Raw genomic sequence first — 26740 nt, 5'->3', positions numbered from 1 at the left:
AAGTGATCCCCTTGAAAGTTTTTTAAAAAGTTCCCTAAGGGTTTAATTCCTTGTAATATGCAACTCTGGGTAGAGCTTTTTGCACCAAGGCAAGTCTGTATTTTTTTAGTTACTCTTTCATTGTGAATCACGTACTGAATTGTCACTTTTTCTTTAATAGAAAGGTGGGAGAGGGGAGAATGTTCCAGCCAGTTCTTCCTTTGTGTCCCTAGGGATGATCATCAATGAACAACCAGGCATCCTGCTTTACTGAGATGCAACAAAGAGTAAAATGTGTGTGTATTTACAGATGATTCAGTAAAAAAAAATAATCTAAAATAAGGTTTTGGTTTTCCTTACCATTTCAAGTGGCAAAGCAGCTTAAAAATATGTGAAATTGAGAACTCATGATTCTTTTCCTTATCTTTTAAAAAGTCTATTAGTAAGGAAAACAATCTTAATGTTTTTCCTAACGGAAAGAAGTGCAGCACAGGGCACTGACAGCATAGGCTGGTCCTTCAGTATCTTCTTCTGAACAAACAAATCAGAAAATACATACTCATAAGACCAAGAAAACAAAACAAACCCCAAAAACAAAAACCACTCAAACCAAAAAACACACAACCCACAACCAACATTCAAAAGAGGACAAAAAATGAAAAATTGTGATGTCTTGAGAAAATGAATTTGTTTTCTCATCAGTCAAATGGGAATATTCATAGCATCTGCCCCCACAGCGTGATTGGGATGAAATAAACTCACAGAAAAAAGTACTAAAAATCGGGTCTCTCACACCACATGCTCAGAAAATATTAGCACTAGTTTTTACTATTATTAGCAAAAACTCACAGTGTTAGTCCATCTCTTGCCTCCCACCCAGGAAGGCAAACACAATCTTGGAGGAAGTCGGCTCTTGTGAAACTCTGGGCTGCGAAGAAATGATGGCTTTACCTCACAGAGGAAGTACATTTCTAAAATCTAGAATCAGCAGTCAGGAGCAAGAGAGCAGAGTTCCTGATCTGTGAAGGCAGGGCAATCACCTAAACAAGAGAGAGCGAGAGAGAGAGAGAGAGAGAAAGCCTGTTCTGTACTTCCCAGAAAGCTGGACTTGAATTAAATGGTGCGCGGTATGGAGGAAGATTCTCTTACACAAAAACCCTCTACCTTATAATACGATGGGCCACTTTGAAGGGCAGAGTGGCCCAGTGGGAGTGTGAACATGGGATGTTTCATCAGTCAGGGATGGTAAAGCAAAGCTGCCTGGGCCAGTCCATGCTGGGCGACAATAATGAGACCAATTGCCACAAGAATGGGAGGTGACGGCCCAGCACACCACGCACTGTACCGAGACCCACATAGTGCACACAACTGCCTGCCTCCAGGCTTTTAATTCCTGCAACAGGCTGCCTCCCTCCCGGTTCTGGAATCCTGGGCAACTAAGCCAGCCTGTGTTTCCACTGCCTCACTTTTAAAACGAGGTAACATCATTCATTTCAGGTGAGAGGATTAACACTAATAGCGAGTGCCTAGAACTATGCCTGACACACAGCAAGTACTTCAGTGTTTGTTACATGAAAGCTATTTCAACTTCTAAAAAATTCTCTATGTAAATGCAAACTGAAGAAGGCATTAGGACTCTTCTGTCTTGGTGCCAGAGAGTAGTCTGATACAAACTCTTACCTAATTAAGTGGAACTCAGGAGTTGCCTTTCTCTCAACAAAACTGGCAGCAAAGTTGGCGAGGTACTTGGTGATTCTGGAGAACACATGTCTGTATACTTTGTGGGGGCTCAGTCCATTGCCCGCTGTGAACCCTTGCCGCCCTTCTCAGCATTCAGCAAGTCATTCCAATGACAACGCTGAGCATAACTGTTAACGGCTGCACTCACTGACCTTTACCTAGTACTCAACCAATCCCCAAGCTTGGTCACTCCAGTTTACTCTCTGAGCCTGCCATTCCCACTGTAACCCAACAGGTCTAATACCTCTCCTCGACCTTCACATGTTTTCTACTTTCATAAGGAAAAGCTTCTCAGTCCTATTGGCCTCCTACATTTAGGCTCTCACCCATCCCTTACTATCAAATACCTCAAGAGTGGCCCTTTGCTGCAAGTATGTGACTCAACTGAGCAGCAGGAACAACTGGCAGGCACCTTACACCAGTTATTCTCAATCACAATTCCTCTCCTACATATGCTTACAGGTTCTGCCATCCAGCAGTTTGGGTTCTGTGACCATTATTTTCTCAAACTGCACTGTATTAAACAAACATCACAGAGGAAAATATACAGAAGCTTATCATGTAGGGAAGACAGTACCTTAAGTAAGTGTTGATATTTGCCTTGGGACTTCTCATGCAAAGTTCAAAGATTACCAACATGAAAAACTTTCAAAACAGGTTTTTAAAAAATTGATGTTTTAAAGATAATTGTTAGTTGTGCATGAGCTAAACTCTTACATTCTAATTACTGATCTTATGAATAATACCATCATAATGCAAACTGCCCTTAGCAACATAGAACCTTATCTGATTGAAAATTTACCATCTTATATAGAAGAGTGCGCTTTTTGAAACAAACAATTCATCCCATCAAGGAACATGATCTGGCAAAGGACCTGCAATATAATGTACCCCAAAAGCAAGTGGGGCCAGGGTTGTGCCCCAGCTCACTAGGCCGCCACCAGGGATGCCAGCCAGTATGCCATGCCAGGCGCTGGTCCACATCCCAGGTGCTCCACTTCTGATCTAAATCCCTGCTAACCACCTGGAAAGAGCGGCGGAAGAGAGTCCAAGGGGTTAAGCACCCTGCCACATACAAGGGAAACCCAGACAGAGCTTCTGGCTCTGGTGCAGCTACTGTGGCTGTCTAGGTGGTGAGTCAGCAGATGGAGTCTCTCCTTTTCAAATAAATAAAATCTTTTAAAAAAAATCATAAAACAAGAAAAGCAAGCAAGCCAAACAAGCAGAAGAGGCAAGGGCCAGAGCTCTCCTCTCAGGCCAGAATTAATGCATAGAATATACACCTAACCACACAAAGCTTAAAATGGCAGAGGTACGGGTAAGATCTGCAGACTGAAGAGCACGACCTTAGTTACTCTACAGAAAGCAAACCGGTCGCCAAGTGAGGAAGTATGGTGAGCACAGGTTGCAAGGCTGTCTCAGAGGCCAAAGATGAAAGTGTCCAGGAGCCTGGGAAAGATGGAAATAAAGAGGCAGATGCTACAGATCAAAATCAGGGAGACACAGTGAGTAATTAGGGGGAAAGAAAGGCCCATGGCCTGCTAGTTCATGCATGGATATGCAAAACATAGAGCAAACACATCTTGAACAATATATACCAAATTGCTAAGAGTTGTTAACAGGCAGGGAAGAATAACTGCAGATAGTGCAAGACAGACTCATTTTCTTTTTACTCTATCACTACCCACAATTTTGAAATACTTAATAATTAGCAAGTATATAATGCTTCACAATGACATTCACTTGTAATAAACAGAAGAAAAGCACTGACCTGGAAGAACAAGAATGCATTTCAGGGAGAAGAAACCATCTACCCGAAAGTACTGACACTTCAAAGAATCTGGGATATTTACAGGATATGAAGTAGTCTGATGTTGGTGAAGAAAAGGGAAGATAGTTTAGCAAATGGCCAGATCACAAAGCACTTTATATGCATGAGGCCGGAGAAACCACTCCCTAAACAGCAGGAACTGGGGAGGCCTACCGCTTGCAAGCAGGAAAGCAAAAATCAAGTCTGTATTTCAGAAAGATTCCTCTAGATGCAGTGTGAAGATGAAATGCAAGAAGTTGGGCCTGGCACCGTGGCCTAGCAGCTAAAGTCCTCACCTTGAACGTGCTGGCATCCCATATGGGCACCGGTTCTAATCCCGGCAGCTCCACTTCCCATCCAGCTCCGTTTGCGGCGGGGAAAGCAGTCAAGGACGGCTTCCGGCTTCGGATCAGAACAGCACCGGCCGTTGTGCTCACTTGGGGAGTGAATCATTGGACAGAAGATCTGTCTCTCCTCCTCTCTGTATATGTATATCTGACTTTCCAATAAAAAAAATAAGTAAATCTTGAAAAAAAAGAAATGCAAGAATTTGCAGAAGATAGATAAGGAAGATTACCTATACAAGAACACTAGTTAAATCAAGAGCATTTCAATGAAGCGAGAAATGTGGGATTCATTTTGGCAGCACAGTGGATACACTTGGTGATTAAGCTGGACGTGGCCTACAGCGAAACGGGCAAATCAGAGACTCTTCCGTGGTCTCTAGTATAGCAAATGAGAAGCACAGCATCAGCTCAGGTAAGGCAGGATCGGGTTAAGCGAGAAGTTGACGACATTCTGTTTCGGAGATGCTGAAGTTGGAGTACTTCTGGAAGCAGGTCAAGGCTCCCAGTATCAAGTGGGACACGTTCACACAGGCTTGCATTTGGGAATCCAACATCACCACCCAAAAGTTTTACACAGTGGACACAATCTGACCCTTAATGTAACTCACTGAATCGTGACACAACTGTCCAGACTTGACCAGTTCCATTTATTCTTAGTTGTAAAAACTCTACATCGCTGTTAAAATCTCTGGAGGCAATAACTTTGAAAAGTTAATTGGGTGCTTTTGCCTTGGTCTCGTAGATATTTCTCCCACCCCACTCTGTGTGTGTCTGCCTTTATCTAACTGGCTAAGGAAAGATAGGAGGTATTATGCGAGTATAGAATTTTAAAAAGTTATCCATTTTTTTCATTGTAAAAGAAAAACATCATTCCACGCATCTACCTTAAAGAAAACCTAAATTAGACAATGCTTTACCTGTGACTCTCTGATGAGTTTTCTCGCACAAATCATCAAGTTCTAATGAACTGACACCTCCAAGGTCATCAACTCCAGCCCCAGCTTTAACCAGAGTGCCAAAAAGTCACAATTCAGCTGGTGCTCACTGTCAGGAACCCTATTCGCACTGCACCTTTGTCTACCCAAAGGTGCCCTAGTTGAGTGGCAGGCTGGCAGGAAAGACCTGCTGGTAAGGAAACAGCAGTTCTTCCCAATCTGGGGGAAAACAGGGAGATGATAAATGAACAGTATATACATATATATACATATACGTGTGTGTAAATATATATGCCACAACTTATTTGCTCTGGCCACTCATTGGCAGGAATTTTCAAGCCGAGGCACAAGTGGGTGTGTTAAAGCACACTGACGAACGGACAGACCTCTGCCTGCCTCCGATGCAGGTCAGACAGGATCCCCACACATTCTCTGGACTCGGGCCTCAGTCACCTGCAGCAGCTTACACCTGCAAGGCACTGTCCTGGAGTGCCTTGAGGGTTACACCCAAGAGAAAAGACGTTCTGGTTAAAACACAGAATTAGAAATTTTTCATTTTCTGTAGATTACGTATATTTGTATGACTTGCTAGCATTACTACTAAAATGTCATCAGAAAATGTTTTTTCTTAATTATGTTTACTTTCATATACTTAAAAGACTTGCTGCAAACTTTCCTAAGTTGTTCTTCGATCAGCCCTCCTATCCATTTCTGAACCCAGGAAATCCACTACCTAAGGATTCCACATTCATGATATATCTAACAGTTTTTAACAGCTATAAATAGGTAAGTTACTGTTCTTTAGCAAACGGAAATAAGCAATCATTGAAAATAACATTAAAATTAGTGTGTGCAGGAATTACGGAATTCTTAAAACATCACTTTACTATGCTGATTAATTCAACATTTATATTTTTCATCAGAACTTAATAATCCCATAAATAAATAGAGCTCTCAATTATTTAAAAAAATCAAGGGATAACACATGTATTTAGACATATTAGCAGCGTAAAGATGTATGCCTCAACACACGTACGGGAAAACGTCCAAAAATTACTACACTGAATTCAAGGGTATCCGCAGGAACCTGACACTGAAGGTCTCTAGAATAACATTTCAGGAAATTAAAAAAAAAAAAAAAGTAGGGGAGGGGAGAGTCAAATGTAGGAAACAGCTTCAAATGAATTGACAAAGTTCAGTGCTTGCTCCAACAACTTGGTTTCTCTCACAAAGCCCCCGCCCCAAGTCCGAGGGAATCACTTGGAGGGCAGCTCGTCCAGGGGCAGGAACGGGGAGGCCGCCGGGGACGCCGGGGAGTCGGTGCTGGTGCTGACTTTCGCTGGGGAGTTACAGGACGAGCCGGCACTGCTGCCGTTCCCGTCCAGGGTATCGGACGAGCCGCACACGCCGGGATCTGACAGCTGGGCCACGTCGGAGGACAGCATGTTGGTGATGCCCTGGAAGAACCTCTTTGGCTGATACTCAGTCTCCACTTCACATTTCCTTTTCAAGGGTCCGAGCACGCTGGGTCTGATGCAGTTGATGGGACTCTGGCTCCGCCGCGTCGTGAAGCGGGTCGTGGGGCTGGGGATGGGGCTCGGCGGCAATCCGTTGCTACTCACGAAACTCTGCAAGGAGGGCGAGAAGCACTGCTTCCCGATGCCGCGGGTGGGCGACGGCGCCGGCGACACCGGCATGAAGTCGACGCGCTTCGGGGACGCCGCCTTCTCGGCGTCGTTGTCGCTCAGGCTGAAAGTTTCCTCCCACGAGTGGCTGATCTGCATTGCGGTCTGCACCTCGCGCTCGTGCACCGTCTCGCGGTTGATGAGGTCCATGCCCTCCTCCTGCTTGATCTGGTGCAGGCGGCTGCTGTGCATGCGGACCGGCGAGGCGGGCAGCAGCAGGCCGTGGCGGCTCGGGAACGTCGTGCTGTTCCTGCGGGCGCTCGGCGCCTCGGCCTGGAACACGGGCGAGGTGTCACTGAGGCCGTGGATCAGGGGGGCGCTGTTCGACCTCCGCAGGGCCCCGCCGCCGCCCTCCGCCGCGCCCGCAGGCAGCTCCAGGTCCAGCTCCATCTTCTCCTGAGCCATGTCGGCGGCCAGGCGGGCGGGGGCGGTGCTCCGTCAGGGCCCGCGGACGCCCATGCCCGCAGTCCGGGGCCGCCGCCGCCGCCGCCGCCAATCTGTCAGCGGGCCGCCGTCCGCGCAGGCGCGCCCCGTGCGCGCAGGCGCCCTGCGCCGGCCGGCGGCGCCTGCTAAGGACGTCATCGTGGCGCCCGGGCGCCGGAGGCGGGGCGGCGGGCGGTGGCCCGGCCCGGGCGAGCTTCCCCCGGCGAATGGCTGAGAGCGTCGGTGTTCGCAGAAGGCACAGGAGCTCCAGCAGGGACGCCCCTGGTGGGTCTGGTGAGGGAGTGGGGCCCGGCCTGACCAGGGAAGGCGTCCACAAGGAAGCGGAGCGCAGAGGTGTAGAATCTTCTAGGAGGGATGGGCGAGGCCGACCGGTAGCCAAGGCGGACTTGGCTGGAGATACGGTGTGGATCTTAGAGCTGCAGAACCTCCACAGGTTTTCAATCGTGGGGTTAACAGCAGCTGAAAAGCTCCCTGCCTGGCTGCAGGCCGGAGCACAGAGTGTGGGAGACAAGAAACAACCGAAGAACCAGAGAGGATGGTCATCTGCGCTAGGCTGGGAGTGTGCAGAGAAAACAGGACAACTGTTGGGGAGAGAAAGGGAAGTAATAGAGCGGGAAGTGAAGATGCCTTGCAGTAAAAAGGACTGCCAGTGAAACAGTTAAATATACCTTGACAACGGGATGCTAGATTTTCTTCCATTGCCTACACACACAGTGCCACGACACACTTAAATAGCAGAAGTCTGGACTTGTAATTGTTACTAAAGGACTACACTATTGTAATAATGCAGGGGAACTTGGTGGGAGAAGAGCTAGGAGGAACTGTAGCATGGAAAATAATAATATATAGGGCCCAGCGCCGTGGCCTAGTGGCTAACATCCTCACCTTGTAGGCACCGGGATCCCATATGGGCACCAGTTCTAATCCCGGCAGCGCCACTTCCCATCCAGCTCCCTGCTTGTGGCCTGGGAAAGCAGTCGAGGACAGCCCAATGGTTTGGGACCCTGCACCCGTGTGGGAGACCTGGAGGAGGTTCCTGGCTCCTGGCTTCGGATCAGCACAGCACTGGCCGTTGCACTCAGTTGGGAAGTGAATCATCGGACAGAAGATCTTTCTGTCTCTCCTTCTCTCTGTACATCTGACTTTGTCATAAAAATAAATAAATCTTAAAAAAAGAAAATAATATATAAATAAAAATTAAAGCCTGTGATTGCATTATGATTTTATTTAATTATTCCCAGCACATGCAGAGGTGCTTAATATTCATTCAGTATGAGGGTTTAAATGAAAAGAAAACGAGTATGTCTTCATATTAGATAATAACAACATTGGTTTTTGTCTCCTGTAGCTAATACAAGCATTTATCTCTTGTAAAAGTGGGTTGGTATTCATTCATTCAAACATTGAAGGTTTCTTCTTGCGTGGCTTCTACAAGCTAAACACTGCTAGGAAATGGGCCCTATACAAGACCATTTCATTTCCCCAGGGGCCAGGGGTGGGTGTGGGTCAATAAACAGGCTATATTCAGATAGCGGTAAGCCTTAGGGAAAAAAACAAAAAAAAAACAAAACATGACCAACTTCTAGGAGGCAAGGCGCAATTCAAGCTGAGCTGGAAGGGGAAGAAAGTCGTCTCTGCCTGAGCAGTCCCAGAAGAGAGCAGCCTGAGCCAAGGCCCAAGTAGCCCTGAATTGATGAGTTGGCTGGCAAACAAAAGGAGGCAGGAAGGGAGAGTGAAGGAGTTTGGGTTTCCCTCTAAATCCAGTGAAAGTACTGGGCAGTGGAAAGCAAGGAAGTCATACTATCCAGATGATGTTTTAAACCTCAGTGTAGTTGTATGGAAAACAGGCTGGAAGAGGGCCAGCGTGGACACAGAGAGGCAAGTTGGGTGGCAGTAGCACTGAAAGGAGATAGTTGGGTTAGGGTTAGGGGAAGTGTTTCGAAGTAGGAGCATTAGGAGTGACAGATTGAATGTAGATGGCCAAAGAAGAGAAGTAAAGCACAAGACTTTGTTTTTTACTGAAATGATGTAGAAAGTGGTGGCTTAAAGAGTGATAACAGGATAAAAAGTTGTAAAAGGCCCTACAGTCAGCACAAGGAAGAACAAAAATCAACCAACCTGAATCTGGGTCCCCACGCAAAAACCTGTATTATTTTTTCTGAATTGTCTAAGCGTTCAAGGAGGACCTATTGTCTCACTATAGGATGAAAGGAAGGTTTAAAACTACAGTTTGAACAAGAGGAGATGGATTTTGTTCTGTAAGACAACAATAAAGAGGATGAAAAGGGAGGTATGACAGATGAAGCTCAAGGGTTGGTACAATATCATTAAGTAAGAACAAAGAAGAGAGAAGGAATCCTGTCCAGGAGAAAATGCTAGTACTAGGTAAACAAAAAACAGCATTAAATATAGAACTTATTTTAAATAGCTATCACATGACTTAATTTGCATATTACTGATATGGTTCATATGAGCCAGATATTGCTCAACCAATCTTATATAAGAAACAATTACAACCTTTACTAAGATGGCACAGTGTCGTTGATAAATCCATACAATAAAACATGTATGCCATTTGGTTTTATGTTAGCTGCTCTTACCTGGTTTTCCTATCTCTACCCTTGTTCCCAAACTTAAGGTAAAAAGAAAAGAAATTGTCACTTTTTTGTTCAAAATCCAAAGCTTAAGTTAGGATAGCCTCCTTGAAGCATTATTTGATGAGGATCCCAGCAGTCCTTTGGTCTTGTCTTACGCTGTCTCTTCCAACTGCAGAGGCTTCCTTCCTGTGTTCTGGCCCACAGGGCAGCCACTCCCTCCCATTCTTCTTCCAGTCCATATCAGTCCCTGTTCAAGGTCCCTGAGAGGCAAACAACAGCCTTCATTCCATGTCTGGCTTTAGTTTTCCTCTCAGATACCATATGACATATATGAGTGGGTTTTTTTTTTTTTTTTTTTTTTTTTTTTGGCCTTTTATCCCCCAGATTGGGTAAGGCCTTTGTATTGATTCATGCTGCATGCTTAGTATCTAGAACAGGGCTTGGCCTGCGGTGCTCAATAAGTCTGTTGAATTAGTGTATGAATAAACAAATGGACCAATAACATAACTCTGCTCCAAAGGGCAGAAAAGGCTATTATTTAAAGCCCAGCCTAATTGGCTTTCCTAGACTGCTTCTAAGAGCTCTCTACTTTTACAATTTTTTAAAAGATTATGAAAGAGTTACAGAGAGTGGCGCGGGGGGCTGCGGGGGAAGACACAGAGATCTTGTATCTACTGACTCACTCCCTAGATGGCTGCAACAGCCAAGGCTGAGCCAAGCTGAGCCAGGAGCGAGGATCTTCATCTGGATCTTCTCACATGGCTAGCACAAGCCCAAGTACTTGGCCATCTTCCACTGCTTTTCCCAGGTCATTAGCAGGGAACTGAATCAAAGTGGTACAGCCAGGCCACAAGCTGGCACACCTATGAGTTGCCAGCTGTGCCCCATATACCACAATGCCTATCCCACACTTTTTTTCCTTTCACCAGGAATATTGATATTAATTATAATGCCTTCTGGCCTAGACAGATAGATTAATTGAAGTATCATACTAGCCAAGAAGTTGAAGCTCTGAATAGACGTTCTTTTGCAGAACTAAAATGTTCATTGCTGAGTACTCAAAGAAGCATTTGATATATTGAATTATTGCTTCCTCTGAAAGGACTCAAGCACAAATGCCATAAATGTAGCTTAGCCTGTTGCAAATGAATGCTTCCAGAGGCAGGATCCACGAACCTTTGCTTGAGTCGGTTTGTCCTTCTGGTTTCAGTTTGTGAATTACCTACCACACTTAAAGAGCTGAGATTCATGGTTCTCCTAAGCCATACAACAAGACATTTACTCAATAGTTAAGCTTCATTGTGACTAATATTAGATTAAACTAACACTTGCCTTTGGATCTCTGAAAGCACTATTTTGCTACTAAACCTCCAAGCACCTGAGAAGGCCAATTTCCACCTCTCAATCTGAACTCAGCAAATGTGAAACATGAACATGTGTGCACATGTGTAATGTGCATGGTGGCTATGCCCCACCCCACCATAACTAGCACCATTACCTTGGGAGAGCAAAGCTACTCAGAGACTGTAAATGGTACACACACTTAGGAAAAATGTTTGTCAGTACCTATTAAAAGAAAATATATGCATACAGGATGACTAAGCAATCTCTCTTAAGTATACACCCAAGGAAAACGTGTACTTATATCAATGCTAACACAAGTAGAGGGACCTCCTTTACATTATTATTTAGAATTACCATAGAACAGAAACATCCACATTACCTCAACAAACTAGTGAACATATGATACAATGCAGCCCTATTCACCAACATGAAAGGATTACAGTTTAATATGTAATGAAATAAACATAAAAGAGCATATAGTCCCATGAATGTTTTTACCAAATTCAAGAATTAGTTGGAAGTAAAAACAGTATTTATCCTTGCTACTGATGCCTGGACAGGGTGAGAGAATGTGCTCTACATCCAGACCTCTATGTTGGTCACAGGAGGGAGGGCCAGCATCGTGGACAGCACCTGCAGCAGCAGCACCCCATGAGAGTGCTGCTTTGACACCTGATTGCTCCACTTTTGATCCAGCTCCCTGATAATGGGCTGAATAAGCAGCAGGAAATAGCCCAAGTACTTAGGTCCTTGCACCCATGTGAAGGCCCAGATGAGGTTCCTGGCTTCAGCCTGGCTCAGCCCTGGCCATGGTTGCCATCTGCAGAAGCACCCAAGGGATGGAACTGGAATATCTCTTTTCTCTCCGTCTCTCTGCAACTCCACCTTTCAAACAAATATCTTTTTTTCCCCAAAAAGGTCATGGAAAGTATAATAAAGCGTACTTTTGTTTTGGTGCAAAAAGTTTGAAATTCAGTTTTTTCATAATACATATTTTCCATATACTATTCTGAGATCTCCTGTGTACATGGATGTCAGTACTTTTTAACCAAAATAAGCATTTTTCATGTTCATGTTTCACAAAGTATTTGAGGTAACCATGCACAGCTACATTCAAAATGTTTCTGCTGAAGTGGTTAAAAACAGCGCTAGGAACTTGAATGCACATGCAGAACAGAACAGGGTGAAGAATGCCAGGCACAGTGTGGTAGCCTAGTGGCTAAAATCCTCACCTTGCACGTGCCAGCATCCCATCGGAAGCCAGTTCTAATCCCAGTGGTCCTGCTTCCCATCCAGCTCCTTTCTTGTGGCCTGGGAAAGTAGTCGAGGATGGTCCAAAGCCTTGGGACCCTGTACCCACGTGGGAGACCAGGAAGAAGCTCCAGGCTCCTGGCTTCAGATAGGCACAGCTCTGGCCATTGCGGCCACTTGAAGTGGGGGGTGAATCATCGGAGAAAAGATCTTCCTTTCTGTCTTTCCTCCTCTCTGTATATCTGCCTTTGCAATAAAAATTTAAAAATTTTTTTAAAGAATGTCTTCAATGGGAAAACATTTTGTTCAAACAGGAACCCCCGAGTAGAACACCAGATTGGGTGCTGAGCTTTCAAAACTTGGACTGAGAACAGCTATCAGTGGAACAGGAGATAGCTGGCCTTGACAGTTTTTAAAAGGGACAGGAGAAAGGAGTAGATCTACCCTTACAGCTGCACTTCACTGGGCCCAGGCAGTCAACAGGTTCCAGCAACCTCAAACAAACACCCAGAAGGCCTGCAGCACCAGCATCCAATATGGGTGCTGGTTCTAGTCCCAGCTGCTCCACTTCTGATCCAGCTTCCTGCTAACTCTCTGGGAAAACATCAAAGGGTGGCACAAGTGCTTTGGACCATGTACCATGAGGAAGAGCCAGAAGACGTTCCTGGCTCCCAGCTTTGGACCAGCCCAGTTCTGGCTGTTGTAGCCATTTGGGAGTGAACCAGCAGACAGAAGATCTCTGACTCCATATCTCCCTCTCCTTGCCTAAGTATAACTTGCAATTAAAATAAATTAAAAAAAAACAGACCATCTCAGAAATTTAGCAACCACTTACTTTACAGACCATTCTTAAGGGCATGTTAAATGCAGCACTCTCCAAGTTGCTTAATCCAACATTCAAAACTTCAAAGCAAGGATTAGAAAAGTTAAAGTATGGCCCGGCGCCATGGCCTAGCAGCTAAAGTCCTCGCCTTGAACACGCCCCGGGATCCCATACGGGTGCCGGTTCTAATCCCGGCAGCTCCACTTCCCATCCAGCTCCCTGCTTGTGGCCTGGGAAAGCAGTCGAGGACAGCCCAAAGCCTTGGGACTGTGCACCCGCGTGGGAGACCACGAAGAAGTTCCTGGATCCTGGCTTCGGATCGACATAGCACCGGCCATTGCAGCCACTTGGGGAGTGAATCATATCAGATGGAAGATCTTTCTCACTGTCTCTCCTCCTCTCTGTATATCTCACTTTCCAGTAAAAATAAATCTTTTTTTAAAAAAAGTTAAAGTAGTTTATTGAGGAGTTGCACTGAACAACCCTCCTAACTTTGATTTAATTTAATATTCCTATATTTATTGATGGATTCCATTTTCTTTGGCACCAGAGAATATATTGTTTGATATAACTATATTGGATCCTGGGCTACATTTTATTTTATACTTTTTACATTGATATATAGTGACTGTACATATTTCTGGGGTATGGTGTCAATTTTCAGTTGTGATTCTAGCCAAAAACCATCCCATCACCACAGGGCTACTGTGCTTCCAATCTGGCTCCCTATTAACACACATTCCCCCAATGTAGATGATCCCTCAGTACCTGCGTCCCTGCCATCCATGTTGATGGAGTGCCAGACCCCAGCCTGGTAGTGGCATGCACCTGGAGAGTGAACCAGTGGATGAAAGACATCTCTGCCTCTGAAGTAAAACGAACATAATTTAAAAAAAAAGCCATCAGTCTCCAGTTTCTTTCTCATTAGTCTTTTCAATATAGAAAATAAGATCTGTAATGTTATTCCTTGTTTCTCATCGATTTCAAACACTTAGGCAGGATTCATCTTTTGGCACCTTCTCTATGACACTGAACTCTTCCTAGGACATAAACTAAGATGTCATCAGCATTCCATTCTATAACTAAGTTTCTCTCTGCAGTCTTTTCTTTGGAAGATTAATTTGTCAAGAAAAAAGCAGAAGAACTGATAATGCATGAAGTTCATGGATAATGTATGAAGTTACCTTTACAACTTAGGAAAGCTGCCAATCCAGCTAAATTACATTATTTGGGTGTTGGTGAAACCTCTGTAAAGACTCAACATGTTCGTGCACAAAAGGACAAATAGCAAAGAAACCACTCTGCCTGTGACTACTATTGTTGCAGTGATCTCATGCAAGTCTGCCAACATCTCCAGGCATCATTTTCCTCACGTATGAGAAATATTGAGGCCCTAACAACCCTTACACAACAGGGTTCTTTCTAGCAAGACACTCACTCCCACTCTTTACCACAATCCCCAGGGGCCTTTGTTTCCTGGCTTTCCGTTTATATGACAGGGATTCTCTTTATCACCTGTCGCTGTCCTGCAGCGATGGACTTGGTGCACGGAGGCGATAATAACACTCTTGGACTACTGACTGATGATCAATAGCCAAAATTTATTAGGGGCAACAGACTTTATATGCTGAGGGTCATACAGGATTAGGGTAGAGATATTTAGTTCATCAACAGAACCATCAACTGTTTCTATGCCTTAGTTTGGAAGTCTTTTTGCCTTGTATATTACTTCCCACTCAACTGTTCTTACGGTCACAATGTCCTCCTACAATCACCTTCCCCAAGACTAGTAATTTCAGAGCTACATGTTTGCTGTGGTCTAAAAAGCAGAAATAGGAAGGTTCATATCTACATGTGGAATTTCTGAGATGGCATAATGGGTAAAACCACATTTCTGGATCTTCACTGCCTGGCTCTGTGTATCTGAGAAGAGGTGGAAGCCATGAGTTAAGAGGCCATTAACACCTACGAATTTAGCTGGACAGTGAATGCCAGTCCCTGCAGCCAGCCTTTGCTAATCCTCAAAGCACTGGCGACTCCCAGTAGTGCTGAACTGTGCCATTAGGACTAATCCCAGAGGTTTATTCTTATTTATTCATTCATTGAAAACCCTGATTTGAATTCCTGCTGTCATGTCACTGTCCTTTTTGGCATACAGTAAACTGTGCACAGACACACACTAGCAGTTCTTCATAAAACACTGAACATAGTCTCTCTCAGACACATAAGAACTGAAACAAGATTCAAGAAGTCTGCTAGTGACCAAGCCCATCGGTGTATTTCCCTCCAGGTAGCTGTCACATAGAGGGTTTTGATGAGCAGGACAAATGTTTAAACAAGTTTGAAGTGCCTGCCCCAAACCTAAACATGTCTAAGAAAAATGCTTTAGGTAAACAGCTTGTCTCTAGAGAATGACGACAGCCAAGAGGAACCTAACCTCCAAGACACTGGAACATAACAAGAAGTATTAGCGAAAGAGAGGGCGACTCAGGGACTGGCATTGTGATGCAGTGAATTTTAAGCCAGTGTTTCTCCTGCATTCTGCACTGGAGTGCAGGTTTGAGACCTGGCTGCTCTGCTTCTGATCCAGCTCTCTGCTAATGTACTTGGGAGGCAGTGGAAGATGGCCCAAGTACTTGGGCTGCGGCCACCCAAGCAGCAAAATCCAGATTAGGCCTGATTCCACCCCAGTCATTACATCCATTTGGGGAATGAACCACAGGATGGAAGATCTCTCTCTCTCTCTCTCTCTCTCTCTCTCTCTCTCTCTCTCTCTCTCCCGTTCTCACTCTCACTCTGCCTTTTAAATATAAATCTTAGAAAAACAGACAGCATATAATAATTAAGTCTTCCCTCTTCACCCAGCTTGACTTCAAGCTACATATGACAAGCAGACAAGCAAAGAAACAAAGTATATTGGGTAAGGTGCTTCAATATCTCCTTTCTCATACTAATTTATAAATTCAGTACAACTGCATATAACCTCATCTACAGCACAATTTGTGGTACGAAATGACTTCTTATCATCCCTAGAGTTCTGCCATTAGAAAGTTCCCACTTATTAGGAAGTGGTACAGATTTTTCTTCTTCACTTTCCTTTTGAAAATGAAAAGTCTAAAACAGCAGGATACTTTGAGTCTTACAATTCTTGCTGTCATTATTGTCACGTAACAGTAGTTAACAGGTAGGGAGATCAAGTGTGTCAGATCACCTTCTCAATGTTTTGTGCACTAACCTTTATTCCAACCTCATCTCTATGGTTACTATCCTCATCCACATTTGAGGGACATGAGACATAAAGCAGTTAATGATTTGGGCTGAGGGGATGTAACTAGTTAAGTGGCAGAGAAATCTGAGTCCAGGGATTTAGCTTCTGAGGCTGAATGAGCCAGTTAATGTGACAGATTTCAAGAACAGACAGCATATTCCCAATCTTCTAGTTCACTCCCTAACTATCTGCAACCAGCAGGGCTAAACTAGGCTAAACTTCTAAGCCAGTAGCTGGGAATGCAGACCCAGACTCTGACCTGGGTAGCATGAGCCAGCTTGTATGAGACGAGGACATATAAGAGCTAGGTCAAATGCCTGCCCTTGAGGCTGATCTCCTGATCACCACTCCCCACTGACTCATGGAACACACCCAGATTCCTCAAACTTGCCATTTTCAAGGGTGCTCAAGAGTGCTGGTTGAAGCTATATGTAAAGAATAACCAGTTTGCTTATCAAACACAGAAATGAGGGACCTGCAACTATGCATGAGCGATAGATACTATAATGGCTACAAAATTTTACAATTAGCAAGTACCCTGTTTGTCCCAAGGCAATCATGAAAACTAATGCAAAAAGTAGAAGCACGGACTATCAGCTCAAAGGGCTTTATCAATTGCATATACTAACGTTTAATAGCACAGAAAGTGAGGTTCAGTGAGAATCAAGGCTCTCCTCATGGTCATGAAGCATCTCAGGGACAGCTGTTTGGCACAGCGGCAGGGGCACCACTTGTAAGACATGTATCCCATGCAGGAGTACCTGGGTTAGGGTTATGACTCTGCTCTGCATTTCAGCTTCTTGCTAATGCACATCCTGGGAAGTAGTAGTGAAGGTCCAAGTACTTAGGTCCAAATCAACCACCTGGGAGACCTGGATTGAGGGTTTGAGTGCAGCCATTTGGTTGGGGTGTCTCCGAGAAACCTCGCCTGGATGATCTCACATTGGACTATTGTGTGCGCCAGCCACTGCAGGGTCAGGTTTGTTCCATCACTTGCACCAAACAAAGCACATACTAGTGGATGCAGTTGCCTGGTCAGTTCTGCCTCCAGCCCCATCTCCCATGCAAACTGATGGATGCTGTGGCCCTACCCCAGGCCAGCCCACCACAAGTCCAGTCTTCACACAAACCAGCGGGTGCTGAGGCCTAGTCACCACCAATAACCACTACCAAGTCTATCTCCAGCCCCAGTTTTTGCATGTGTCAGCGTGTGATATGGCCTAGCCCAGTCTGACCCACATCTCATCAGGCCCTTATGTACACCCATGGGTGCTGCAGCTTACCTCAACCTAACTCACCCCAGACCCAGCCCACACATATGCCGACAGGTGCTTCTGCTTTGACCAACCTGGCCCACCCCCGGCCTTGGCTCTCATGCTCACCAGTGAGAGCTGCAGCCCAGCAGGGAGGTGCCCAGAGTTACCCTACCAGGCCTGCCAGTGTGTACTTCAGTACAACCTCACATTATTCTTATCCAGTCCCAGCACTTGCCAGCAAGTGCTAGAGCCTAGCCCTGTCTGGCCTGCCCCCAAACCCAGCTCATACACATGCCTACAGGTACTACAGCCTTGTCCAGCCAGGTCTACCCCCACACCCGGTTCTCACACTCACCAGTGGGAGCGTTACAGGGAAGTCCCCAGAGTTTTCCCATCAGGTCCATTCCCACAGGGGAATGCTACAACACAGCCTGGCATGGCCCACCTGCATTCTCAGTTCTTGCTGGCAGTGTTGCAGCCCACCTAGCCTGGCATGGCCCACCTGCATTCTCAGCTCTTGCTGGCAGTGTTGCAGCCCACCTAGCCTGGCATGGCCCACCTGCATTCTCAGCACTTGCTGGCAGTGTTGCAGCCCACCTAGCCTAGCATGGCCCCAGACTTGGTCCACACAAATGCTGATGAGTGCTGCAGCTTTGTCTGGCCAGGTCTACTCCAGACCTGGTTCTTATGCTCCACAGCAGGAGCTGTAGTCTAGCAAGAGAATTCCCCAAGTTCTACCAGGCCACTCCCAGCCCCAGATCTCATGTGTGCCAGTGGGTTCCACAACTGTTTAACCTAATCTGCCCTCAGTCCTGGCCTTTACATATACTGGCAGGTGCTGCAGCTTGGCCTAGCATGGCCCCCTCCCAGGTCCAGTTCCTGCAATTGTCAGGTGAGTTTCATGGTCCAGCTTTGCTCAGCTGTCATCATCCCCAACTTTCTGCATAAACCAATGGGTGCTGCAGTCCCCAGAGAGGTGAACACACAAGTCCCTACAGAATCTGCCACCAGACCTTGCTCACTCATGTTCTGGTGGGTGCCCAGCCTAACATGCCCCACTCCCTGCTCCAACACTTACGGGCGAGAGCTGTGGCCTAGGCCAGCCAGGCATGTACCCCAGCTCCAGCTTTGACATGTGCTAGTACTGCTATTTAGCCCTATCCAGGTCTCCCACATGGGTGGGTGGCTTGGCCTGATTCAGACATACCTCCAGTTTTCTCTAAACCACTCTGTCTCAGCTCCCTCACCCACCTGTGATTGCAGTGGCCCAGTCTGTGAAAGATTCCAGAAGTCATTGCTCCCCTGTTAAACATGCCCACTCCAATACATCCTGACCCCTTTCCCTCAGCAATCTGCAGTGCACCCACTCCCTAGGGTGGGGTGTCCCAGCACTTCTTCTCCACCTTCCCCTCATAGCTTAAAAAAAATAGAATGGGCAACTATGCTGGCACATCGGTATAGTTAACACAAATTTGGCACTAACAGGCCCAGAATGCCTGCCAGCTACAGGCTGATGTTCCCCCAGCAGTGTAAAATTGCCTAGGTACAAGGCAACCTGGGCAGCTGCGTACAGCAGAACTCACTTCTCCCTACACTAAACCTGATACTTCTTTAAAGAAAGAATTGCGTAACAGTCTTAGGCTACATCCTCCCTCTCCTTTATTTTGAGCACTGGTGGCATGCAGCAGGAAAAAAGGGGAGTACCGTGCCCTCCTGTGGAGCTAAGGCTTCATGCCCACTTAGGCCTTTCTGGGAGAGGACAGTGGTTGCAGGCTTTGCTAACTGCCTGGCAGTGGCCTTCTGAGACACCACGTCGAAACAGTGGCAGCAGGACACACTGTGGTCTAAGTCAGCACAAACCAAGGTTCCTACATTTCATTCAGAAGCACATGACGTTTCTCCACTGAATGCATTTACAGAAGTGGCAAAAAGGCTTTCTGAACACAGTCAAGATGTGCTGCTTGTTGCATGGAGAACAAAGGACACTCTCCAAGCAGCACAGCACGAAGGAGCCAGGAGTATGACGGATTCAGGGTAGGGGCTGGGCAGCACGTGGTGGTCTTGGGAAGACCCCAAGGCCAGGAAGAGCAGGTGGAAACACGCGGACATCAGGAAATGCATCTTAAAGACAGAGAAAAGGAGGAAAATACAGACTTTTAAAAAAAATTGAGATTCAAATTCAGAAGATATTTTTATAATTCCAACTGGGCATGAGGTCCCCTGCCAAGAAAGCAAGCAATATAAAATTATCATGACCGGTCATGGCTGGGCTCCCAAGGTCAGGGTTTCCTGAAGCTTTTTGCTTTCCTGAAAAGTCCCAGTGGTAAGAAGAAAGTGGGTGGTATAGAAAAAAAGGTAACTGAGACATTCAAGTCAACCAAAGAATTGGAATTGAGGGAACAGTTAACAGTCAACAAATATTTAAAGTCTGTAAAATAAACTTTAGCTACATTAGCCAAGTGTAATAAACTACACTGCTCTGTCTCATTCCTAAATAACGGCTACCGACATTGTAAGACTGCTGCTTCGGTTCTACTTGCCTCACCACCGACAGCAGCACAAAGGAACAGCAAACACAATAAATGCTACAGCTTCTGGATCCGGCTGTCAGACAAAGACTCAAAAGCCAGAAAAAGGAAACCACAGTCCTGTCCCGCTTTCTTCCTATTTAATTTGCTTTTGGAATACATAAAAATCTAAAGGCTCAATTCATCTTTGATGTGTCAAAGACAGGAAGATTTTCCTGGGCTGTAATGTATATTAGGGTCCAACAAAGACGACCAGTTCCCCGCAAATATGGTTTTACATTTCCATAATAATTTTAAAATAACTTTTAAAGTAAAAAAATACAGCATGGGGGTGGACGTCTAGCCTACTGATGAACACACTCCCATTCCACACAGGAGTAAAGAGTCCCGGCTCTGCTCCCAAATCCTGCTCCCTGCTAAGGCACACCCAGAGAGGCTGGAGGGATAGTAGGGAACTGGATCACTGCCGCCTTAGGGGAGCCTGGAGTCTTGTTCCTGGCTCATGGACTCCACCTAGCTGAGTCTCAGCTGCTGAGGGAATGCTGGGTAATAAATCACATATACATATGTATGTATAAATAAATAAACATGAAGGAATTCAAGAAGTACTATTGGTAATGAACAAGTCACCCTTTTAGCAAAGCAAGTGTCTTAATTTATTACAATTCTTTGTATAAAGTCACAAATTCTCCTTTCTATTTTCTTAAGTTTTAATTTCTTTTTATGTAAGAATGTGTGTCAGATTTTTTTTTCTGGTAACATAAACTTATTTTACTATGTTTAGCATAAATTAATTTTATTATGATACTATTATGCCAATATTTTATTGGCTATTTACAAGAAATTCATTCAAAGAATTTAGTTCAGTGAGTTTGACAAATGATTACAGTTATGGAACTGCTGTCACAACTGATGTATTATTGCATGCTGAATTTTAGCAAAACATTTTTGGCACCTTCAAAGATCTTTCTCTGTAAATCTAAAACACATTTGCTACTCTCACGGTGAACCAAGGTTATGTTTCTGAGAAGCAAAAGCTCATTTGGCCATGGTATTTATTTATGCATTGCTAAATTCTATTTGCTGGTGTCTTGCTGACTTGTAGTGTGCCCATACATATATGCCCATGCTCATATGCACCACCTCTGTGAAGTTCGGATGTTAAGACACAGCGAGTAAAATCATAGCCTGCAATATCCTTTTTGGGCACCAGTTCAACTCCTGGCTGCTCCACTTCTGATCCAGCCTCCTGCTAACATACCTGGGAAAGCACCTCAAAAAGGACCAGGTGTTTGAGGCCCCTGCATCAATCTGGCAGATGCGGATGGAGGTCCTGATTCCTGGCCTCAACCTGGCCCAGCCTCGGGCTTTGCAGCCATCTGGGAAGTGAATCAGCATATAGAGGATTCATTCTCTCTCTCTCTCCCCCTACTTCCAGCCCACTGCCACCCCAGTTGCCTTTCAAGTAACTTTCAAGTAAATAAATTTCCAAAGAAAGAAAGAAAGAAAAGGACCATTTGGCATCTTAACAAAGCTTTGAAAACCTGCTTTCATTCTCTGCTTACACAAACCAATAATGTGTCCATTCATCAGGTTTACACAGGGCAACTGTGGTTTTTGTCAACTGCCTCTATTAAAGTTCCCTTCAATAAATTATACGATCCCTACTTAATAATAGCAGCAGCCCTGTCTGTTGCAACAATTTACACAGGACACCTGGGACTTGCACTTCCATTTTTAAAGAACACGTTTTAATAATCATTTCATGTTTTCCATCGTTACTAACTTAGGCCCGTTCTCCTGGGAGCCGCTCTGATTGAGTAAATTTTCTTAGAAATGTGATGTATTTAAGCCATCTCCAAAGTGTCTGATCTTTTCCTTATCTTGGCTTTTCCTCTTCTCTGATATCCAATGTCATCTATTTTTATTGTGTCTTTTAACAAAGGAGATATTTGTTCACTAAATAAAATTTGAAATACATGTAAAAAATTAACATAATCATCACTGAGAAATAATTACTTTTTATATTGTCATGTAAAACATTCTAGCTCTTTATCTGTCTGTACACTGACTTATCTACATGCACACAAGGTTGATCAACTTGCTCACTGCAAATAATACAATGTGAGCCATCTTTTCGGTATCTATAAATCCAGGGTTAGATCTTTAATTTCAGGAGCTGTGAAACATGGCTATCCCACGATCTTCTCACAGGTGTTTTTGAAAAAGAGGATCGATAGACAAATGAATTCTTAGTAACTGTTTTACACAACACTGCACTGAATGTTCATTTAATTTAATGTTCATTTAATTTAATTAATGAACATTTAATTCATTTAATGTTCATTTCTGATTGTTCACTTTAATTTTAGGACAAATTACTGGAAATGGAAATGCTAAGCCAAATACAGATACACTTAAAATATTTTTTTCTGATAAGAAATAAAGCATATCCCCAACATATTTATATTGGAGATAGGCAAAAGCATTATTCAGGCATGGCTTCTGCTAATACTTTGCTATAGATGTCACCGATTCTAATTTCACACATTTTTTTCCTTTAAGATTTATTTATTATTTTTAATCTTTTAGTTATTATTATCATTATCATTTTATGATATAGTTCCATAGGCCCCTGGGATTTCCCTTATCCCTTCCCAAATTGCTCCTCCCCACCTACCAAGTTCCCCTATATCATTACTAAAACATAGTTCTTTATGCACAGTCATATGTCCATTATTGTGGACATGGACAATGGCAGAGAGTTTATCATCCTATTGTCATATAGTAAGCAGTTTCATTGGGAGCCCATCTTTAGTCTGGAAGTAGAAATACATACTGCATTGTATCCTCACATCTGGATATGTTTGTCTCCATTTCACAGTTACTATATATCCCCTTAAATGAAAAGTCACAATACAAAATCCACAATAAGAAGAAAAATAGAAATTTACAATGCCATGAAGTTAAATAACATGTTACTAGATATGAGAGTCTCCAATACACAGCTACTACACATCCCTTAAATGAAAAGTCACGAAACCAACAACAGGAAGAAAAAAGAAATGAACAACACCATGAAGTTAAATAATGGTTACTGAATGACTAATGTGTCGTTGAAGAAATGAAAAAGAAAATCAAGAACGTTCTTGAAGAAAATGATGCTACTGTATGATCTATGAGTCACTGAAAAATTTAATCAGAGTGTTCTCTTGACAGAGAAGAGGAACAGCACCCACCAAAATCAAAGGCAAATGTGAAAAACATTCAGGTAAAACGACAACAGAAGACTAAATCAATGAACAACCCATTGCTAAAATGACAGGACCAAATTACCACCCATACATATTAACCCTGAATGTAAATGGCTTAAGCTCAATCAAACGCCATAGATTAGTAGACTGGATTAAAAAACAAAACCCTGTTTTGTTCTGTTGCCTACAGGAGACACACTTCACCAACAAAAATCAGTGGAAACTATATCTCACGAATTTTGATTTTTTGTTGTTGTTGTTAGTTTCACCTCTTCAAAACACTTTCACACATTTAGTTTTTAAACACAGATAAGACCATATTACACATTACACACTAATTTGTCACTTACTTACTCTATTATACCAAATTTTCCTTCACAGCATTATTTTATATAGCCATAAAATCATCAATAAATAAAAGAAACATAATTTGATTGTCTGGTAATGAAAATAACTACATAATATATAATATATACAATATTTGTGTACAATATAATAACAATATTTGTTATTATTTCTTTATGTCTTGATGTCATTGTCTTATGTCTAATTATTTTCTTTGGCTAAATTCCCAGGATTGCTACCACTACATCAGAAGACAAAGACTTCAAAGCCTCTTAAGAACTTAGCAGCAGGCAGAAAGGCTACATCAAGATCTGAGACTGACTGTTCTCCATGCAGATCAATCCTGGCATTCTTCTGCTTTGACACGGATAACAAAAAGTGGCACTTTTATGAGCTCTTTATTTGAATTTTTTAAAATTAAGAAGCTAAGTAATTTTATGTGACCTTCAGCCTTTCTCAATAAATTAGCAAATCACTTTGTATCATATATTAATTTGTATTTATACATTAGTTAGCCAAAACATATTTCTTAAAATCTTGGATCCTGGCCCAGCAAGGTAGCCAAGTAGCTAAAGTCCTTGCCTCATACGCACCAGGATCCCATACAGGTGCCGGTTCGCATATTGGCTACTCCATTTCCCTTCCTGTCTAGCTCCCTTCTCGTGGCCTAGGAAAGCAGTAGAGGATGGCCCAAAGCTTTGGTATTCTGCACCCACGTGGGAGACCAGGAAGAGGCTCCTGGCTCCTGGCTTTGAATGGGCTCAGCTCTGGCCAGTGAGGCTATTTGGGGAGTGAACCACTGGATGCAAGATCTCCCTCTTTGTCTCTCCTTTCCTCTATAAATCTGCCGTTCCAATAAAAATAAATAAATCATTAAAAAAAATCTTGGGTCCTACTTTACCAAAGAATTTTAAAGAAGAAAAACATGTCCTTGGGTCCCTGCCACCCACGTAGGAGAAATAGACTGAATTCAAAGCTCCTGGCTTCAGGGCCCAGCCATAGCTGTTGCAGGCGTTTGGAAAGTGAACCCACAAATCAAAGGGATTTACTACATCTCTGTCTCTTTCTGTCTTATGCCTTTACAAATAATATGAAAATAAATAATAGATTTGTAGATCGGGCCCAATTCTCCTTAATACAAAGAAAAGGAAAAAAAGCTTGTGTTACGCACTTGTATTCCATAATAAAAAATACTCTTACCAGCATTTATCAAGGTACTAATATAAACCTTTAGAATTTGAGTATCCTTTTAATGTATGCTTTGAGAATATAAACATTGATTTACTGAACTTTCATACTACCACTCAATGCTTAATATGACTATACATTTTACCAAGCATTTCAAAGTTGAACAAAATAGGCAATAACTTATCAAAACAAAAATGCTAAGGCAAAAAGTTTATTCTGATTAGATAAAATAAATGTTTTCTTGTCTTCCTCATTATTCTGTGATCTCCTAATTGTATCACTTAACTGTAAGCATCGGTGTAGTACAAAAGTTGATTTCCTGTTTGGAATTTAGAATTACCTTAAAATAACTTGAATTATGGTTGCTAAAATCACTGAAGCATTTTATGAATGTTTGACATGTACATTTTTAAAAAAATTGGAGTTTTAAAATGGAGTGTGTTTTGAAGAATGGTTTCTTTCTGTGGTGGGAAGGATATGTGTTCTCAACATTGTTTTTAAAGTGCTTCAACAAGAATGCTTTGATGGAATGCTACAATTGCTGCTCATTGTCTTTAATTCATTTGCAGGTCATTTGTGCAAATGATCATTGAGCCCTCCCAACCAACTTAGGACCATCCCGTTGAAAAAGAAAATATAAATAATACCATCAACCTTCAGATAAAGAGTAACGTTACTTCCCAATGTGACCACACTCAGAAAACCTCTGCTTTATTCTTCGACATCAACTTCCCACACATTTTATTTAAATGTTAACTGTGAATTGTGAAAATTTCCAAGCCTTTGATAATGCCATAATTAATCTGCCAATGGATGCCACATTTCCACTAGAGATGCAGATACTCATAGCGAGAGACCACAGCTGCGACTGGAGGCAGCCACAGAGACTGCACACCTAAACTGCTGCATATCATGTTTCCAAGTTCAGCTGTCAAACTCTCAAAGGATTTCCAGGTGCTCTAATGACCTAAGATGAATAATAATTGAAAACAAAAGGAAGCTTCTGGCCAATGCTCTTTGCTACTTGAAATAATCCCTTCCAATTTTTCAAAAGCCTTACTTGATAACACAGTTGTCTAGCACAAATTTTATATTTCAAAACTATCAAGAACATGTGAAATTGCAATGTTTTGCCAAAGTATAACAGAAACACCATTTCAGTGTGAAAACTAATGAGAAATACCATTTCTGCCAGTAGCCTCAGTGAGCACTTATACCTACTCATCTTTCAATTTCATTTCAGAGGGTGAGTTCCTGTTGGAAACACTTGACTATCTAGCAGACATTTACATCTAGTCCAACTTTTGACACGTTTGGATTTAGGGCTACTATTTTATTGTTTGTTTTCTGTTCATCATTCTTCTATTTCCCTTGTCATCCCATTTGGGTAACTGAAGTTTATGAAATCGAAACACAGATCAAGTATTTCTGACGACAATCTAGTGTTTAAATGTTAGGTGCAATAAGTGTATGTTAGCACACTGGGTTTGTAAAATTTATTCTGATTCAAAATATAAAATACATTAAGTTTTAATATTGATTAAACATTAAAATAATATCCTACATATTAGGTTAAATAAAATCAATAATTAAAATCAGTTTTATCTGTTTCTTTTTATTTTTAAATATGGGCACTAAAGTTATCTATCTGGTTCAATTAAACAGTGCTGTTCTAAAGATATAGACATAAATTAAAACATGGGCAAAAATACCAGGTATTTTTCTAGTAGAGATAAGGAAGTACAGAGGAGGCCGCCAGCACTGCGGTATCATGGTGAGCCTGCAGCCTGCATCCTCTAATGGTTCTGTTTTGAGTCTTGATTGCTCCACTTCCAGTCTAGCTCTTGGCTAATGCTCTCAGAAAGGCAGGCCCTGCACCCACATGGGAGATCTAGAAAAAGCTCCTGGTTCCTGGACAGCCCAACTCTGGCTGTTGTGGCCATCTG

General features: G+C 43.3%; 2 protein-coding genes across 2 annotated transcripts in view; both read right to left on the bottom strand.

The window, feature by feature from the left end:
- PIP5K1B (phosphatidylinositol-4-phosphate 5-kinase type 1 beta) overlaps positions 1–26740 on the bottom strand; it is a 184328-nt gene that overhangs the window by 121135 nt on the left and 36453 nt on the right. The window lies entirely within an intron of this gene.
- PABIR1 (PP2A Aalpha (PPP2R1A) and B55A (PPP2R2A) interacting phosphatase regulator 1) lies at positions 5783–7264 on the bottom strand. Its single transcript, XM_004591743.2, has one exon. It carries the CDS (start codon positions 6899–6901, stop codon positions 6068–6070), a length of 834 nt encoding a protein of 277 aa, XP_004591800.1. The 5' UTR covers positions 6902–7264; the 3' UTR covers positions 5783–6067.

The sequence above is a fragment of the Ochotona princeps genome, chromosome 31 (genome assembly GCF_030435755.1).
Source record: "Ochotona princeps isolate mOchPri1 chromosome 31, mOchPri1.hap1, whole genome shotgun sequence".
Lineage (NCBI taxonomy): Eukaryota > Metazoa > Chordata > Mammalia > Lagomorpha > Ochotonidae > Ochotona > Ochotona princeps.
Note: the sequence above shows the minus strand (reverse complement) of the source record. Positions and strands in the feature narration are given on the sequence as shown.